This window comes from Calidris pugnax, unplaced genomic scaffold, assembly GCF_001431845.1.
Source record: "Calidris pugnax isolate Ruff unplaced genomic scaffold, ASM143184v1 scaffold24, whole genome shotgun sequence".
In the NCBI taxonomy this organism is placed as follows: Eukaryota; Metazoa; Chordata; class Aves; order Charadriiformes; family Scolopacidae; genus Calidris; species Calidris pugnax.
The window spans coordinates 15,033,193-15,046,912 of NW_015090922.1; the positions used below are offsets into that span (position 1 = coordinate 15,033,193).

Here is a 13,720-nt window from a genome sequence, read left to right on the forward strand (position 1 = left end):
TTATCATCCTTAGAATAGACCAAGAGAAGGCCTTCCATTAGTGATAAGTTAGAGGGCCTTCCATTGGATGTCTCAGTTGCCTAAGATCAGTTTGTTTCATAGTGTTATTGCAGCGCTTGGTGATATCAATGACACTATAGCTTCTGTCTCCCAAATGTTTCACTTCAACTGAAAAGAAACACCAGAGCACCAAGGCTCTGAGTCCTTGCATGGTGAACTTCTCTACTGAATTCTTTCTGTCCCCCAGTCACAGCAACAGAGTGGTCCCAGACAAAGGTCTTCTGGGAGTTCTCCATAATGCTTTTCACTTTTCAGAGTGACAAGTGCCCTTCTGCTGCCAGTCAGTCATCCTCTTCTGGGTGGACATGACTGGCCCTAGGCTAGGAGCACAGTTCAAATGGCAAGTACCAGAGTTTTCCCAGATACAGATATGAATTAAATTATTTTTTTATTCTTTTTTTCTGAGCACTACCTCTTGTTTGAAGGTAGGTGAAAAACAGTCTGAATATTAAGCAAAGGAGGGATATCTGTATCCAGAACACTTTAATGGGAGGGGAGTTTAATAACAAAATTGCAGGGCTAGCCACATGGCCCTCTTGCTCTGCGTGTGTGCATTTTCTTTGAGAAGGAGTGTGGCATAGATGACACTAGCCATAAAACTCTTCCTACAGAAAAATATGCAAGCCCAGCTCATTTCCACTGTGTGATAATCATTTAGGCTCCCATGAGTGAACCGCTGATAGTTTTTTAGCTAACGATTAACCTTAAGCCTTCCTTCCCCTTTATGTATTTGGATTAAAAGGGCAATACAGAGATTGAAAGCAGGAGGCATGAGTGGTTCATTCTCTAACTCTATGGACTAAAGGGTGGAGTCATCCCACAAAGAATTCACGAGTGGTAGGCCAGGCAGTGAGGGGAGTGATCTTCTTGGCGTTAGAAAAGAAAGATAAGGTCAGTCTTGTGACCAGGGTGAATTCAGGATGTTTATGAGCTTCATCATGCTGGTCCCACTGGTGCCAGCAATGTTTGTCTGGTACAGACAGCACCTATTGACTTTTCCATTTATTCAGCTCCATACTTTTCTTTGTTCTTGGGAGTCTGCTCTAGTTAGAGAGTTTATAGTGTTTTCTTGTACAGAAGTCTAGTGTTTAGAGCAAGGCTTTACTTGTCAAGACTTTAAGAGTCTATTTGTGACTCTATTCATATGAGCCTGGGTAAGTCATTGAGCCACAGTTTTACTTCAGCTTTCCCAGCCTGGAAGACAATACCAGTCTCAGAGGGCTTGTGTCAGGCTTCATTGATTTGATTGAGATTTCTGGATAAAAGTTGTTTTAACAGGAGAAAGACACTACGATTCACATTCATTCTTATTGAGCTGTAAACGCTCTCTATTTATTTTGGATAGAGAAAAGATGTGGAGGTTTAAAATTTGCCTGTTAGTCTCATTTTGTGTAGCCTTGTTACCTGCCCTGATTCCCATATGTTCTGTTAAAAAATTCTCCAGGGCAGTAGGTGGGAACATGGGTGTTTGATTCCCGGGTGTCCCTGGTAGCACACATCTTGGGGCAGTAACCTATTAAGTACCAAGCAGGGACTGGCAGCACCAGAGCAGCAGCATGCCCCTCCTCACCGTACACAACCAGCAGATCAGCTGGACTCCGCTGCTGGTACTGGGGTATCTCTTTTACCTCCTCCTGGGCGCTATGGTGTTCCAGCTGCTGGAGAAGCAGGCAGAGACCCATTTTCGGGACCAGTTCCAGCTGGAGAAGCTCAAGTTCCTGCAGAACTACACATGCTTGGACAGGCAAGCCCTGGAGCAATTCGTACAGGTAAGAGGAACGAGGTCTCATTATTTTGGCTCAAGCATTATTTCAGTTAAAAGAAATTATACTGTTTTGGCCATGCATGTCATAAATTGATCTGTTGTCCATGAGATTAAAGGACTAACTGAACAAGAGAAAGGCAGGTTTCTCAAGCCCATTTGCATACCTCTTTATCTTGATCTATTGTACTTCCTTTTTGCAGTCATGAACTCTCAAAATTTGCAAATCTGCTGATGCACCTTCATGCTATCTTGCAATAATTTCAACTTCATGGTTTTCATGTCCTTTTTTAATTATTACATGGGAATTATACATTGGGACAAAAGCCAAGAACCAAACCTACAAGAAGTAATTTGCCCTACCATGACACTTCAGCCCAAATCTGTGCAAGTATTTTCTACCAGAAATTTTCTACCACCTTTGGAGGTGGTCTTGTACTTCCAGGCTTCTAAAGAAAAGATACAGTCAACCCTCATGAGCTGTGTTGTCTGTCACTTTATTATAAGAGAGAAAGGTTTCTTGTTCAATGTGGGTTCTTAATTAGTGACATCTTCAATTACATTTTAAGCTATTCCTCAAAACAGGCTAGAGATAAATTACAAGAACATTCTTGGTATTATTATAGACAAATCCTGTCATTCTCATATTGCAAGAACTCAACAGAAGTCATTGAACTATCACTTTCTTCATGCTCCAAACTTACCCAGTTGCAGAGGTGGGTGTAGAGATGGTTTGAACGCTTTCTACCACGTCATTAAACCTGAAAGAAATTCTAAACATGCTATAAGTTTGCACTGTCCAAGTCAGAAGACCATGAAGGTGTACACTTTTGATCAACAGAAAGATGAGATTCTGTAAATGGATTTAAGCAAACAGTGAAATTCAGATCAGAAAGGGAAGAGAAGGTGTCTGAACTTCTGTCTACAAGGACAATGTTCCTCTACTAATACCGTGATATGTTTCTTGTAGAGCATTTGGCATTGGCCAGAAAATTACTAGCATTTTCAAAAGCTGACATGCCTAAAAACATGCCTTTCTTTCAACTTCACCTGTTGGTGATGTTACCTGTCTTTCCCTTAGCTCTGTGACAATGATGGTAGAGAAGAAATCCCTGATTCTCATTGTAAACCAAATTGAGACACATCATTGAATTGAAAGTTTTAGTTAAATCTCCGGTACCCTAGAAACTTTAGGGAGGGTTTACAGTTTTCAGATTCTCCTCTCTCTGGTTTCAGTGGAGCTTGCTTAGCAATGCCAGGCCACTCGCATTTTTTTGTCTCTCTGCTGAATTACATTTCGCTTGTAAATTGTTCCACACAAAACCGGCTGAGGGCGCTAGATTATCAGCTACAATAAATCAAGCTTCAACGTACTTAGACTTAACGGTCCTTAAGGTAAATGTAAGTGCAGGTGCCCTGTGGCTTACCTGTCATTCATAAGGCCTCTTAAGAAATTTGTCCAGCTCTTAGTAATAGTGGGGAATTGAATTCTTTCCATATTAAAGCTCTAAAAGCAATGCAAGGAAGCAATCATCTATCTGTACTTTTAACTATATGGTTAAGGTGGAGTATTCATCATGTCAGAAGTTCTAGTCTGAAAAGTGTTCATTCTGTGGTGAGACACAGCCACTAGATCCAGTCTGCTCAGCTGACAAGTATAAACTGCCTTGTCTTATTGCCAGTTCTTTAAGCCTAAATCCTGGAATCTGAGAATCAACCCAGAGTTTTCTTTTTGTGTATTGATTTTCACTAAGAATAGAGTTACCACTTGTTGACTTGGTTGTGCACGAAGCAAATTCTGCCATTCCATGTCCATAATCTGCATTGGCTCTGCTTGGCTAAAACTGCATAGCTGAGAGGTGAGCCTGAGCTCCTAAGGTGAACAGCCTGGAGCTTTGGGAAAGTGCAAATCTAAACTCTGTGATCTAATGTGTCTCTGGTAAACATACTTTGGTCAGGAAATTATGCCATTCTGACAGCGTAACTGAGAGGCAGATTCACTGAATAAGGAGGTATATTTTTAAAGTCCCAGTTTTGATTATGTCCATACTTTTTCAGCCCCAAAGGAACTCATAAATCTTGACCAAATCTTTATCTATGACCCCAAGTAGCTGCAGTGTTCATTGAGAGGGGGACAGGAGCAGAAATGGCAGGCAGCTTTTATTTTGTCCACATCCTAGTATAACTTTATGTAGGCTCCATACCCTTACTGTAAATTATAGCACATTGCTTTTACTTACTGGCTACTTCTGCTCCCAAAGGCAACAGCTAATGTTCACCAACCATTCAACAGCTGCTCTGTTCTTACTCCAGCCATAACTGCTACCTGAGGTGTAGGTGGAAAGGAGCTAGGAGCCATGATAACTGTCCCACATGAACCTGTTTGTTTAGGAATGATTCTCCTGGGGGCCAGGATGCCATTTCTTTCATGGCATTCTACTTAAAAGCAGCCATCATGCAAAGAAATTTGATCTTGGCAGACTGTCTGAACTGTTCAACATTACCTTACTCTTCCATGTTGGCTTTCATGATGTGAATGTAGCTCCTCTGAACTCTTGTGCATTGAAATGGATAGAAATTCCTTGCAGGGATGAATTAAACCTGTGATTGTTTTAGACATTTCAAAAGATTTACACCTCAGTAGCTTCTAGGTGTTCCTTCTAGCCAGCAAATAAAATTGTAAACTCTGGATAGACATGTCAAATTCTTCCCATTCTGAGAACAGGCTTTTAATGGATAACGTAAAGTTCTTTGTCATATTGAAAAGAAACTCTGCTAGCACTTGAATCATGAGTTCACATGTGACAATTGTCTAGCAGCTGGATCTGATGGACTTGACCAATGCTGTAGGTTTTTTTACTGAAAGAATAACATTAGCTTTTAAACTTAGGATACTCAATCCACCAGCGCAGATCAGCTAATATTGCAGAACATATGCAAAATCAGATACCTTGCAGGGGGTATGTTAATCAGATAGGCAATCTTTCTGGCAGTGGTCCACATTTGAATCAAAAAAGAATATCTTCTTTGGACTCATACTCCTGGAACAAAATTAAGCTGAGGTTGCTGTGGAATCCTGCTCATATCTTGCATCACATAAAAGTCTCTAGAAGAGGTGAACAAGTAATTCCTTCAGGCATTGGGCAAAATTATGAGGGCTGTGACCTGGACCTCAAAATTGGTATGGAACAAACAGAGAGATTCTTGAAACCCAGCCACTGAGCAGAAGGTAACCAGTGTCCTTCAGAGAAATCCTTGGAGAGAACAAAGGAACACAACCTTCACGAAGGCAGTAAACAAGATATTTGATGCATAAATAGGAGCAGCAGGTCTTTTGCACGTGATAGCTTTGGTCATCTGGTAAGAGCTATATGGAACAGCAGAAAATATTTCATTAGCTAATCTTTCAGACTAGGAGAAGCCTCATATTCCATGAAAATTATTGGGAAGTCATAGTCAAAAATAATAATTCATCTTCACTAGTACTTACATGACAGAAACAGAAATAAGCACGTTGCCCATGCCCCTCCCCACAGACACAACCATACATTTATACATGCCCAAATTAAAAACTGGACTACAGAAGGAGAAAAGAGGAACTGCCTTTTTTTTTATGGCATAATTTCACTTTCTTTTCCCTGTTCGATCATTTTGGGGACTCCCTCCACTCCCTTCTCCTTAGCCTTTCAACTTACTATGGAACCTGTCCTCTTCAATGGCCAGTTCAAGTTTTGCCATGTCAGCACAGGGCCATTTTAGTCAAACTCTCCCCTGTTATCTACACTGTTTATTGCTCTGCTTGCTCAAGATGGAAAGCAATATTGACTTCTGTAACCAGTGGAGTCCCCCAGGGGTCAATACTTGGACCCGTGCTGTTTAATATATTCATCAGTGACCTGGACGAGGGGACAGAGTGTATCCTCAGCAAGTTTGCTGATGATACCAAACTGGGAGGAGTGGCTGACACCCCGGAGGGCTGTGCTGCCATCCAGCGAGACTTGGACAGGCTGGAGGGCTGGGCAAAGAAGAACCTCATGAGGTTCAACAGGGAAAAGTGTAGGGTCCTGCACCTGGGGAAGAAAAATGTCAGGTACCAGTATAGGTTAGGGGTGGACCCGCTAGAGGCAACTACTGAAGAAAAAGAGCTGGGGGTCCTGGTGGAAAGTAAAATGACAATGAGTAAACAGTGTGCTCTTGCGGCCAGGAAGGCCAATGGTATCTTGGGTTGTATAGGGAAGAGTGTAACCAGCAGGTCAAGGGAAGTCATTCTCCCCCTCTACTCTGCACTGGTGAGGCCACAACTGGAGTACTGTGTCCAGTTCTGGGCTCCCCAGTTCAAGAGGGACCGGGAACTACTGGAAAGAGTCCAGCGTAGGGCTACAAAGATGATTCAAGGATTGGAGCATCTCCCTTATGAGGAGAGACTGAGAGAGCTGGGACTCTTTAGTCTGGAGAAGAGAAGGCTGAGGGGAGCCCTTATCAACGCCTACAAGTATCTCAAGGGAGGGGTGAAGGAGGAGGGAGCCAGACTCTTTTCAGTGGTTCCCAGGGAGAGGACGAGGGGCAACGGGCACAAGTTGGAACATAAGAGGTTCCACTCAAATATGAGGAGAAACTTCTTCACGGTGAGGGTGACAGAGCCCTGGAACAGGCTGCCCAGGGAGGCTGTGGAGTCCCCTTCTTTGGAGATTTTCAAAACCCGCCTGGATGCAGTCCTGAGTAACATGCTCTAGCTCTGGGCAATCCTGCTTCAGCAGGGGAGTTGGACTAGATGATCTCTATGGTCCCTTCCAACTCTAGAAATTCAGTGAAATTCAGTGAAAAATTCTTTTTTTTTTTTTTTTTTTTTTTTTGGCATTATTCCTGATTTGATCCAATGGCTTGCTTGCCTTTGCTGCTTTGACTTCTTCTGCCTCAGGTCCTCATGGAAGCATGGGAAAAAGGAGTCAACCCAGAAGGAAACTCTACGAATCCCAGTAACTGGGACTTCAGCAACTCCTTCTTTTTTGCAGGAACTGTTGTCACCACTATAGGTGAGGTATTTTCTTTCCTTGTAAATTGGGGATTACTCCAGCTGTCCTGTAAGGCCCCCAGAAATCTACATCTGGTGGACAGAATACACCTGCAAGACAATCTTGACTACTATGGGTTACGTTTTTCTATTGGTTTCCAATTATACTTGTTATTATTGTGTGTTCAGCATATTTTACCTGCAAAAAAGCTGAGTGCCTACTTGGTACATGTAATATGATTTTGTACATGCACAGCACAACTTGAGGTTGCTTTGAAGCCCTCAGTTGTACTCACCACAAAATCAGAGACCTGTAAAAAATTACAATACTCTTTGTAAGTAATATTTTTCATGTTGGATTTTCTGTTAGTAGTAGCTAATGCACAGGGCTCTATCATCAATTTGTTGGCAGAATTAATTGCAGAAAATCACAGGTCTCCACATTTCTGAAGCTTAACATAGTTGAGCTTCCAAGCCTAAAACTTCCCATCGTGGCCTGCAGCCTGACTGTAAAGCCTTTTCATGTAGCTGTTTTCTTCTTTTTTTCCAGGTTATGGTAACCTGTCCCCCAGCACAGTGGCAGGGCAGATCTTCTGTGTATTCTATGCCTTATTTGGAGTGCCACTCAACCTGGCTTTCCTTAATCAATTGGGGAAGGGCCTCAATGCTCAGCTGATTACCCTGGAAAGATGGGTGCAAAAGCCAGGCCGTGCCCAGGTACAGGGTCAATCTATCATTTATTTCCACTATTTTGAAACTAATTAGATTTCTCTTCTCAGATAGATACTGCCAATGCTAGATTTGGTTTCCTTGTGTGTGCCTAAATTTTTCTGAATCACAGCAATTACATGATCCTTTATACCGGAAACTTGATATATGTGATTTATCTATGATAGCTTTAAAGAAATTTGCTTTTGCTTGAGGGAGTCTAGATTTGCCTTTTTGAAATTTGATTCAGCAAAACTGTTAAGCAAGCACAGCCTCAATTTTGAGCAGGGTCCTTAAACTCTGGTGACCTCAGCAGAATACATGCACACGCAGAATACAGAACCCATTGCTGAATCCAGCTCTTCTTATCTAGCCTATGCTAGTATCTATCCAAAATCTATCTTTACACTGTGTAAAGACAATTTATTTTTATTGGCCTGCTAATCGGTCTTGAATTGCCTTCTCTGATTGTGCCAGCAATTTAGCATTTCCTTTTCTTTTCTTGAAATGTAAATAAATGCTCCTTCTCCTTAGTTATAGTTTTTTGGTGAGTCATTGAACTAGTCCAGATGTATTGGAATTAGGAAAGCACTGATAATAGAAAATACATGAAGGTCATTTATAATAAAGTTAGTGCATGTTTCTGAGTAAAGGTTCAATTAATTGATCCCTTAAGTTAGAGAAAAGGAGATTAGATATGTTAGATATGTTAAAATATTTCCGTTTTTTTCTCTTATTCATTTGTAAAATCTCCAAGTCACTGCATTCTACTCTCTGAGTAAAATTTGTAAAATCTCTGAGTCACTGCCACCTACACTGGGCAATGTTTGCTGGTAAAGCTATAAAGGTGTCAAATGCAGACACGGTTATATGAGCAAGAAGTTCTTTAGCTGCATTACCTGTGTCCATTCCCCAGATACATGCAGCTCTACCACCAGGAAGATTTTCATGCTAGTATAGCTGCATCTCTTTTTTCTTGTCTGTTTTCTTTTCACTTCTGAATTAGTTCCTAATTTCTGGCAAAACTCTTACGATCAGACAGAGCTTTGGAGCTCTATCTGCTTGTTCACTCTGAAAAGCCTCTTCCAGAAAGTTAATTCATCTCCTTTTATATACAATTTAATCATGCTTTTGGAAATTAATTACAATCAGTTCTTCCTCATTCCTAACTTACTGTCCCCTATGTTATAGGTTTGTACCAGAAAGTTCTTAAAAGCCACAGCAAAAGGTAGTGTTATGTATTTCAATATACAAATTTGTGCAAACTTTACTACCTAATTAAAAGCTATCATACTTCTGGAATAAACTAAATGAGAACAGATACCAACTATGTCGATCAGTAATTCTCAAAGTGCTTTGCAAATGAGGTAAGTATTATTATACAGCTGGAGAGACGTGGTACATAATACAGAAGTGATTTGTCAAAGTCACTCAATAGGCTCATGCCAAGTTTCTCAAGCTCAGCGGACCATTTTATATGTGAGATAATACAAAGCGAGAAAGGAAAACATGATACCTGGACCTTCCACTTTAAAAACAGTGGTTTGGCTTCTCATCCAGTCACAATAGGCACATGCATAGAAAATCACACTCTGATCTGAATGCCCTCAAGGGCCTTTTTAAACAATTGCAATGAGTTTGAATCACTAGTCAAAAATTCACCAGATTGTGTTCCCTGGAAATCCATGAGTACCTGATCCTTAATGCTGAAGTCTCATGTCATGACCCATCCACTGACCGTTCTGTGTACCTATATATTGCAGCCACATATGTGGTAACTTATCTTCCAGAAGGCAGATGTTTGTACTGAGAGACACAGCTCTGCCCTGTGCTGACAGAAAACAGTTCTGCTCTGAGTGCCTGGAAGTTAAAAATAAAAGCAGGCAAACTGACTTTCTTTAGATTTCGTCCAAACATATTTTTGGCTGAGCTCTTGCAAGGCACTTTATAAATCTTTGGAAGCAGTTGTGAGGAAGAGAACCCTAATTTGTTGCCAATCTTTGTATCATGAGTTATGCAATACTTGGTGATTTTCCTCAAAGACAGGAGCCTCAGAGATTATGAGAACATCTCTACTTGAATTGAAATCGTAAAGTGAGTATTTTATTCCTGTGGTTGCCATAATAAGTTTGAAAATATGACTTGAGCATACTTTAAAACTCATTGCAAAAATCTTAAAAAGTCCTCCTTGTTTTCCTGATTTTGAGAGGGTTTGGAATTATGATTAGGTAAAATACCTATGTGCAGGGTAAACAGCAAGGTGAGCCTGTATTGAATGGAAGCATTGGTTTATCCTTCCTTTTTTGGACATTGCTCCCAGCTGGAGTGGATTTGTGATTCAAGAGCAAAACAAATCCAGCGACTTCCACTAGACAACTGCTGAGTGCCATTTAGCTGCCGTCTTCCTTTTATCTTTCAGGTGGTTCAAACACTAGCAGTGGCCATCTTCCTGACCACTGGGACCTTGCTTTTTCTAGTGTTTCCACCATTGGTCTTCAGTTACGTAGAAGGCTGGAGCTATGGAGAAGGCTTTTACTTCACCTTCATCACCCTGAGCACCATTGGATTTGGGGACTATGTAGTAGGTAATAAAGAAGGTGAACTGGATTGAGCTTTGTTGAAATTAGTTACACTAGTATAAAGCTAAATACAGAGGGCAGAGATATCCATTCCACTATAAATCTGGTACCTGAGTGAGCTGAGCCAGACTGGCAATAATGAGCTAATGTACTATATGACATGGGCATTTTGCTCTCAGCAGCTAAGCTGAGAGTCACCAAACTCATTTCACAAATGCCACTGACCACCCATTCAACAGGCTATGTCCAAGCTGGTATGAATGTGATCAATGAGTGATGGGTGGTATCTCTGTCTTGTGCCTGTATCAGCTGTAACAGTTGTGCATGCTGTGGAAATATCAAACTGGGAATTAAGGTTTCCATAACAACTTACCTAAAATGGCTGCATTTCCCATATAAAATCAATCACCGTATCACTGAGATAGTAAACTGTATCTTTCAAAATCATCTGAGATCCCTTGTGTATCTTTTGAGTAAAATATGGCTAATATGACTCAACATTGGGTTTCCAAAATTATTTTTTCCTTTGTCAGTGGCTAGGAACACTCAATTTTGTGCAAGCCTGACTAACACTAGACATGGATATTTTTATTATATACCCTTGGCTTCAGAGATTTGATGCCAAATGTCCTGAGCTTAACCTGAGAGTTGGAACACGAAAAGAAAAAAGAAGAATGCTCATAGATCAGGCAAACATGTTAAACATGTGCTTTTGCAGGGGGCGAAGAGGGTGTATGAGTATGTATGTTGTCTGGCAGACTGAAGCTATCGAGATTAATATGCAAAGTTTCCTGGATTTTTCAGGCACAAACCCTAACAAGCACTATATCCCAGTGTACAGGAGCTTAACTGCAATTTGGATTGTTTTTGGCTTGGCCTGGCTGGCTCTGGTCTTCAATGTAGGAGCTGACTTGATGGAAAAATTCCTTCAGTTGAACTGGCACAAGCCTGACTTAAGCTTGGCAGAAGGAGCTACAATCAAACTGGAAGATGAACCTGAGCAGCCTAGGATCCACATCCCCAGCTGAGCAAGATACACAGAAAGCAGTCTTGAAAGCACATCATTCGTCTATATCTCACTAAGCAAGCCCTGTGGATAAAGGACTAAACCACAGATTTAGTGGACTGTTTCCTGAGGAGGAAATGTTTCTGATACATTGAAATTTTTACTCATTATGTAGGCATCAGCCAATCAGAACCTCCAAAGAAGTAGCACTCACGATAAAACAATGGTCCCAGGATTCATTTTACACTTCTCATTCAACAAAGGCAACTTCCTCTGAAGTAATCAATTATCCTTTCTCTAGTGGAATTCAGTTCTTATGGTCACTCGTTTTCAAAAAATCCAGAGTGACTGCCTCCCAGCTCCAATGAGAAGTCATGTCACCAAGAATCTCAAATAGAAGAAGTCAGGTACAGAAATCTTCCTTCATTTCCAAACAGAAAAAAAAAGCCACAGAGGAATAGCAATATTAGCGACCACCTCCTTAGTGACATCCATCCAATTAAGATTAGTTTGACATCATCTGAAATTAGCAGCTTTCATATAAAATGATAATTTCGGCACTAAAATGCTTCTCTCTTAAATTTTGCAGACATTATGTGTCTATCCAGCACTGCCTGGACTGTTACAATTCATTTCAGCTGCAAACTGACAGCTCAAAGCAGGTCCTTATGGCAGTTCATTTCACAGCCACTTGAAAATAGCACTTTACACTAAATCTAAATACAAGCAGACTTCCTTATTTCCAGGCAGATCACAAATATTATTAGTCTGGCACTTGCTTTGGGCCAGATCATTGAAGAACTATCATGCACCGTCCAGGGCTGATGCTGTCCCTTCACCTCTAGCCAAGGCTGATGATGGCTCCTGTGTTACATCTGATCCTCGGTCACGCTCATAGTGTCACCTGTGAGAAACAGGGAGTTTGATTTTATCACAGTTATTGTAAGTCAGTAGTCCTCTCCAAGGAAGCAGAAAAGCCAAAGAAGGAGGTATAAGCACCTGATGACAGGCTAGTTACTGAGGTATAAAACTGCAGTCACACTCTGAGTGAAAACTATAAAAGCTTGATAAAACAATTTATCCTTTCATTGAGTACCACAGGAGATTGTTTATGACCATCACTAACGTGTTCCGTGGGTATGCTTGTGATTATGTACATACTGCTGTTTATTCAGCATGTTTACAACCCATACTAACCATCGATTATTCCTTTTAAACTCATTTAGAAGTGGAACTTGAATGAAAAGTGTAAGTGAAATATGACTGGGAGTGTACACTAGCCCCAAGCTAGCCTGTGGCTGGTAGGCTATGGTAACATGAAATGTCAGCCTTTTCAGCAGCTGCTTTGATATTCCACTTCAGGGAAATGTTCATAAAACATGTAGAGACGAGTGTAGGTCCCAAATCTCTTCCCACGTAATTTCTGTGCTAGAGTTTTACTTTTGAGGAGGGTGACAACAGACACTTGTTCTTACTTCTGACTCGGTGCTTGTTTTCTTTGCTAGTTGCTGGCTCCTGCCTAGTGCAGCATGGCCACTCAAATCTGAAATGCTGGCATATAAGAACGGCAGCTATGGTTTATTCAACTCATTTCAACACTGAGTTTTCAAATACTTATCCTTTCTAAGATTTCCCTCATGCCTTACCACTACCTACCTCACAGATTTTACCTCCTCCGCTTTTGCGCTGATCTTCCTCAATGCCCTCAGCTATTCCCCTAAATCTGGGCAACGCCTTTCTTTGTGCCTCTTTCACTGAGAGCAGCCAATTCTCTCCTCTCTGTTTTTTTGTGTCTTTGCAAATCTCACAGGAAACTTTCTCTCTTAGCATTCTCTATTCTTCGACCATTGCATCTGCACTTGCTGTCATCATTACCATCACTATACTCTGTTACCTGCATTGTGTCAACACCACAAGACATTTTAGGCCTTTTTGTGTGAAAGACAAAACCAAAGTTCTACTGACCCTTGTATCTGACCTGCTCCCATCACCTTGCCTTTTTCCATGCCTTCCTTACTTTATCTAGCCACATGCAGCCACAAAACATGCGGTAGTCTAAAGTGATCCTATACAGGGTTTTACACCATGCTGCATGCCATAAAAAATGATAAATAGGTTTATCAGGGATGGAAAGCATGCACGCACTGCTTACTGGCAAAGTGTTCATTAAAATCATTCTTACTTGACATCTGATAGCAGGGAATTTGGATTGCTTTTACTGCAATCCAGAAAGTTGCTCCTGTACCTGATACTGATTTTGCAAAGTAGCAGCATGGTAAGACTATCATCTGAATTTTTTGCTACTGCTGCTTTTAGTCAGGCTGAGAGTAGCTGCAGCAGCTCACAAGCTGCCTGCCAGAGGACTCAAAAAGATACCTAAAATCAAGCACATGAGGAAGTTGGAACAGAAAAGGGAAAAGATACTGATGACCTCTGCTGTGTTACACAAGTGATAGAAATTTCTCACTCACTTTGTCAATTTTTCAAGATCCTGAAAAGATCCTAAAGCCCATGCATATCTCTAATCAAAGTTACTTTGAGATTCACACTGGGAACAGTGGTCCAGTTCTTGAGCGTGGATGGATCAAGTGTTT

At 41.1% G+C, this 13,720-nt stretch overlaps 1 protein-coding gene across 1 annotated transcript; it reads left to right on the forward strand.

Annotated features, from left to right (window-relative positions):
• Positions 1–1,616: 1,616 nt before the first annotated feature.
• Positions 1,617–11,148, forward strand: LOC106893018 (potassium channel subfamily K member 16-like). Its single transcript, XM_014950603.1, has 5 exons — positions 1,617–1,829; positions 6,741–6,855; positions 7,384–7,550; positions 9,961–10,126; positions 10,925–11,148. The coding sequence occupies exons 1-5, from the start codon at positions 1,617–1,619 to the stop codon at positions 11,146–11,148; spliced, it is 885 nt and encodes a 294-aa protein (XP_014806089.1).
• Positions 11,149–13,720: the final 2,572 nt, after the last annotated feature.

What these genes read in the sequence shown, in the direction of transcription:
- LOC106893018 (XM_014950603.1), top strand. Translation starts at nt 1,617, where the DNA reads ATGCCCCTCCTCACCGTACACAACCAGCAGATCAGCTGGACTCCGCTG. An exon ending in CCCTGGAGCAATTCGTACAG is followed by an intron (nt 1,830 to 6,740) that starts GTAAGAGGAACG and finishes CTTCTGCCTCAG; the next exon opens with GTCCTCATGGAAGCATGGGA. An exon ending in ATTTGGGGACTATGTAGTAG is followed by an intron (nt 10,127 to 10,924) that starts GTAATAAAGAAG and finishes TGGATTTTTCAG; the next exon opens with GCACAAACCCTAACAAGCAC.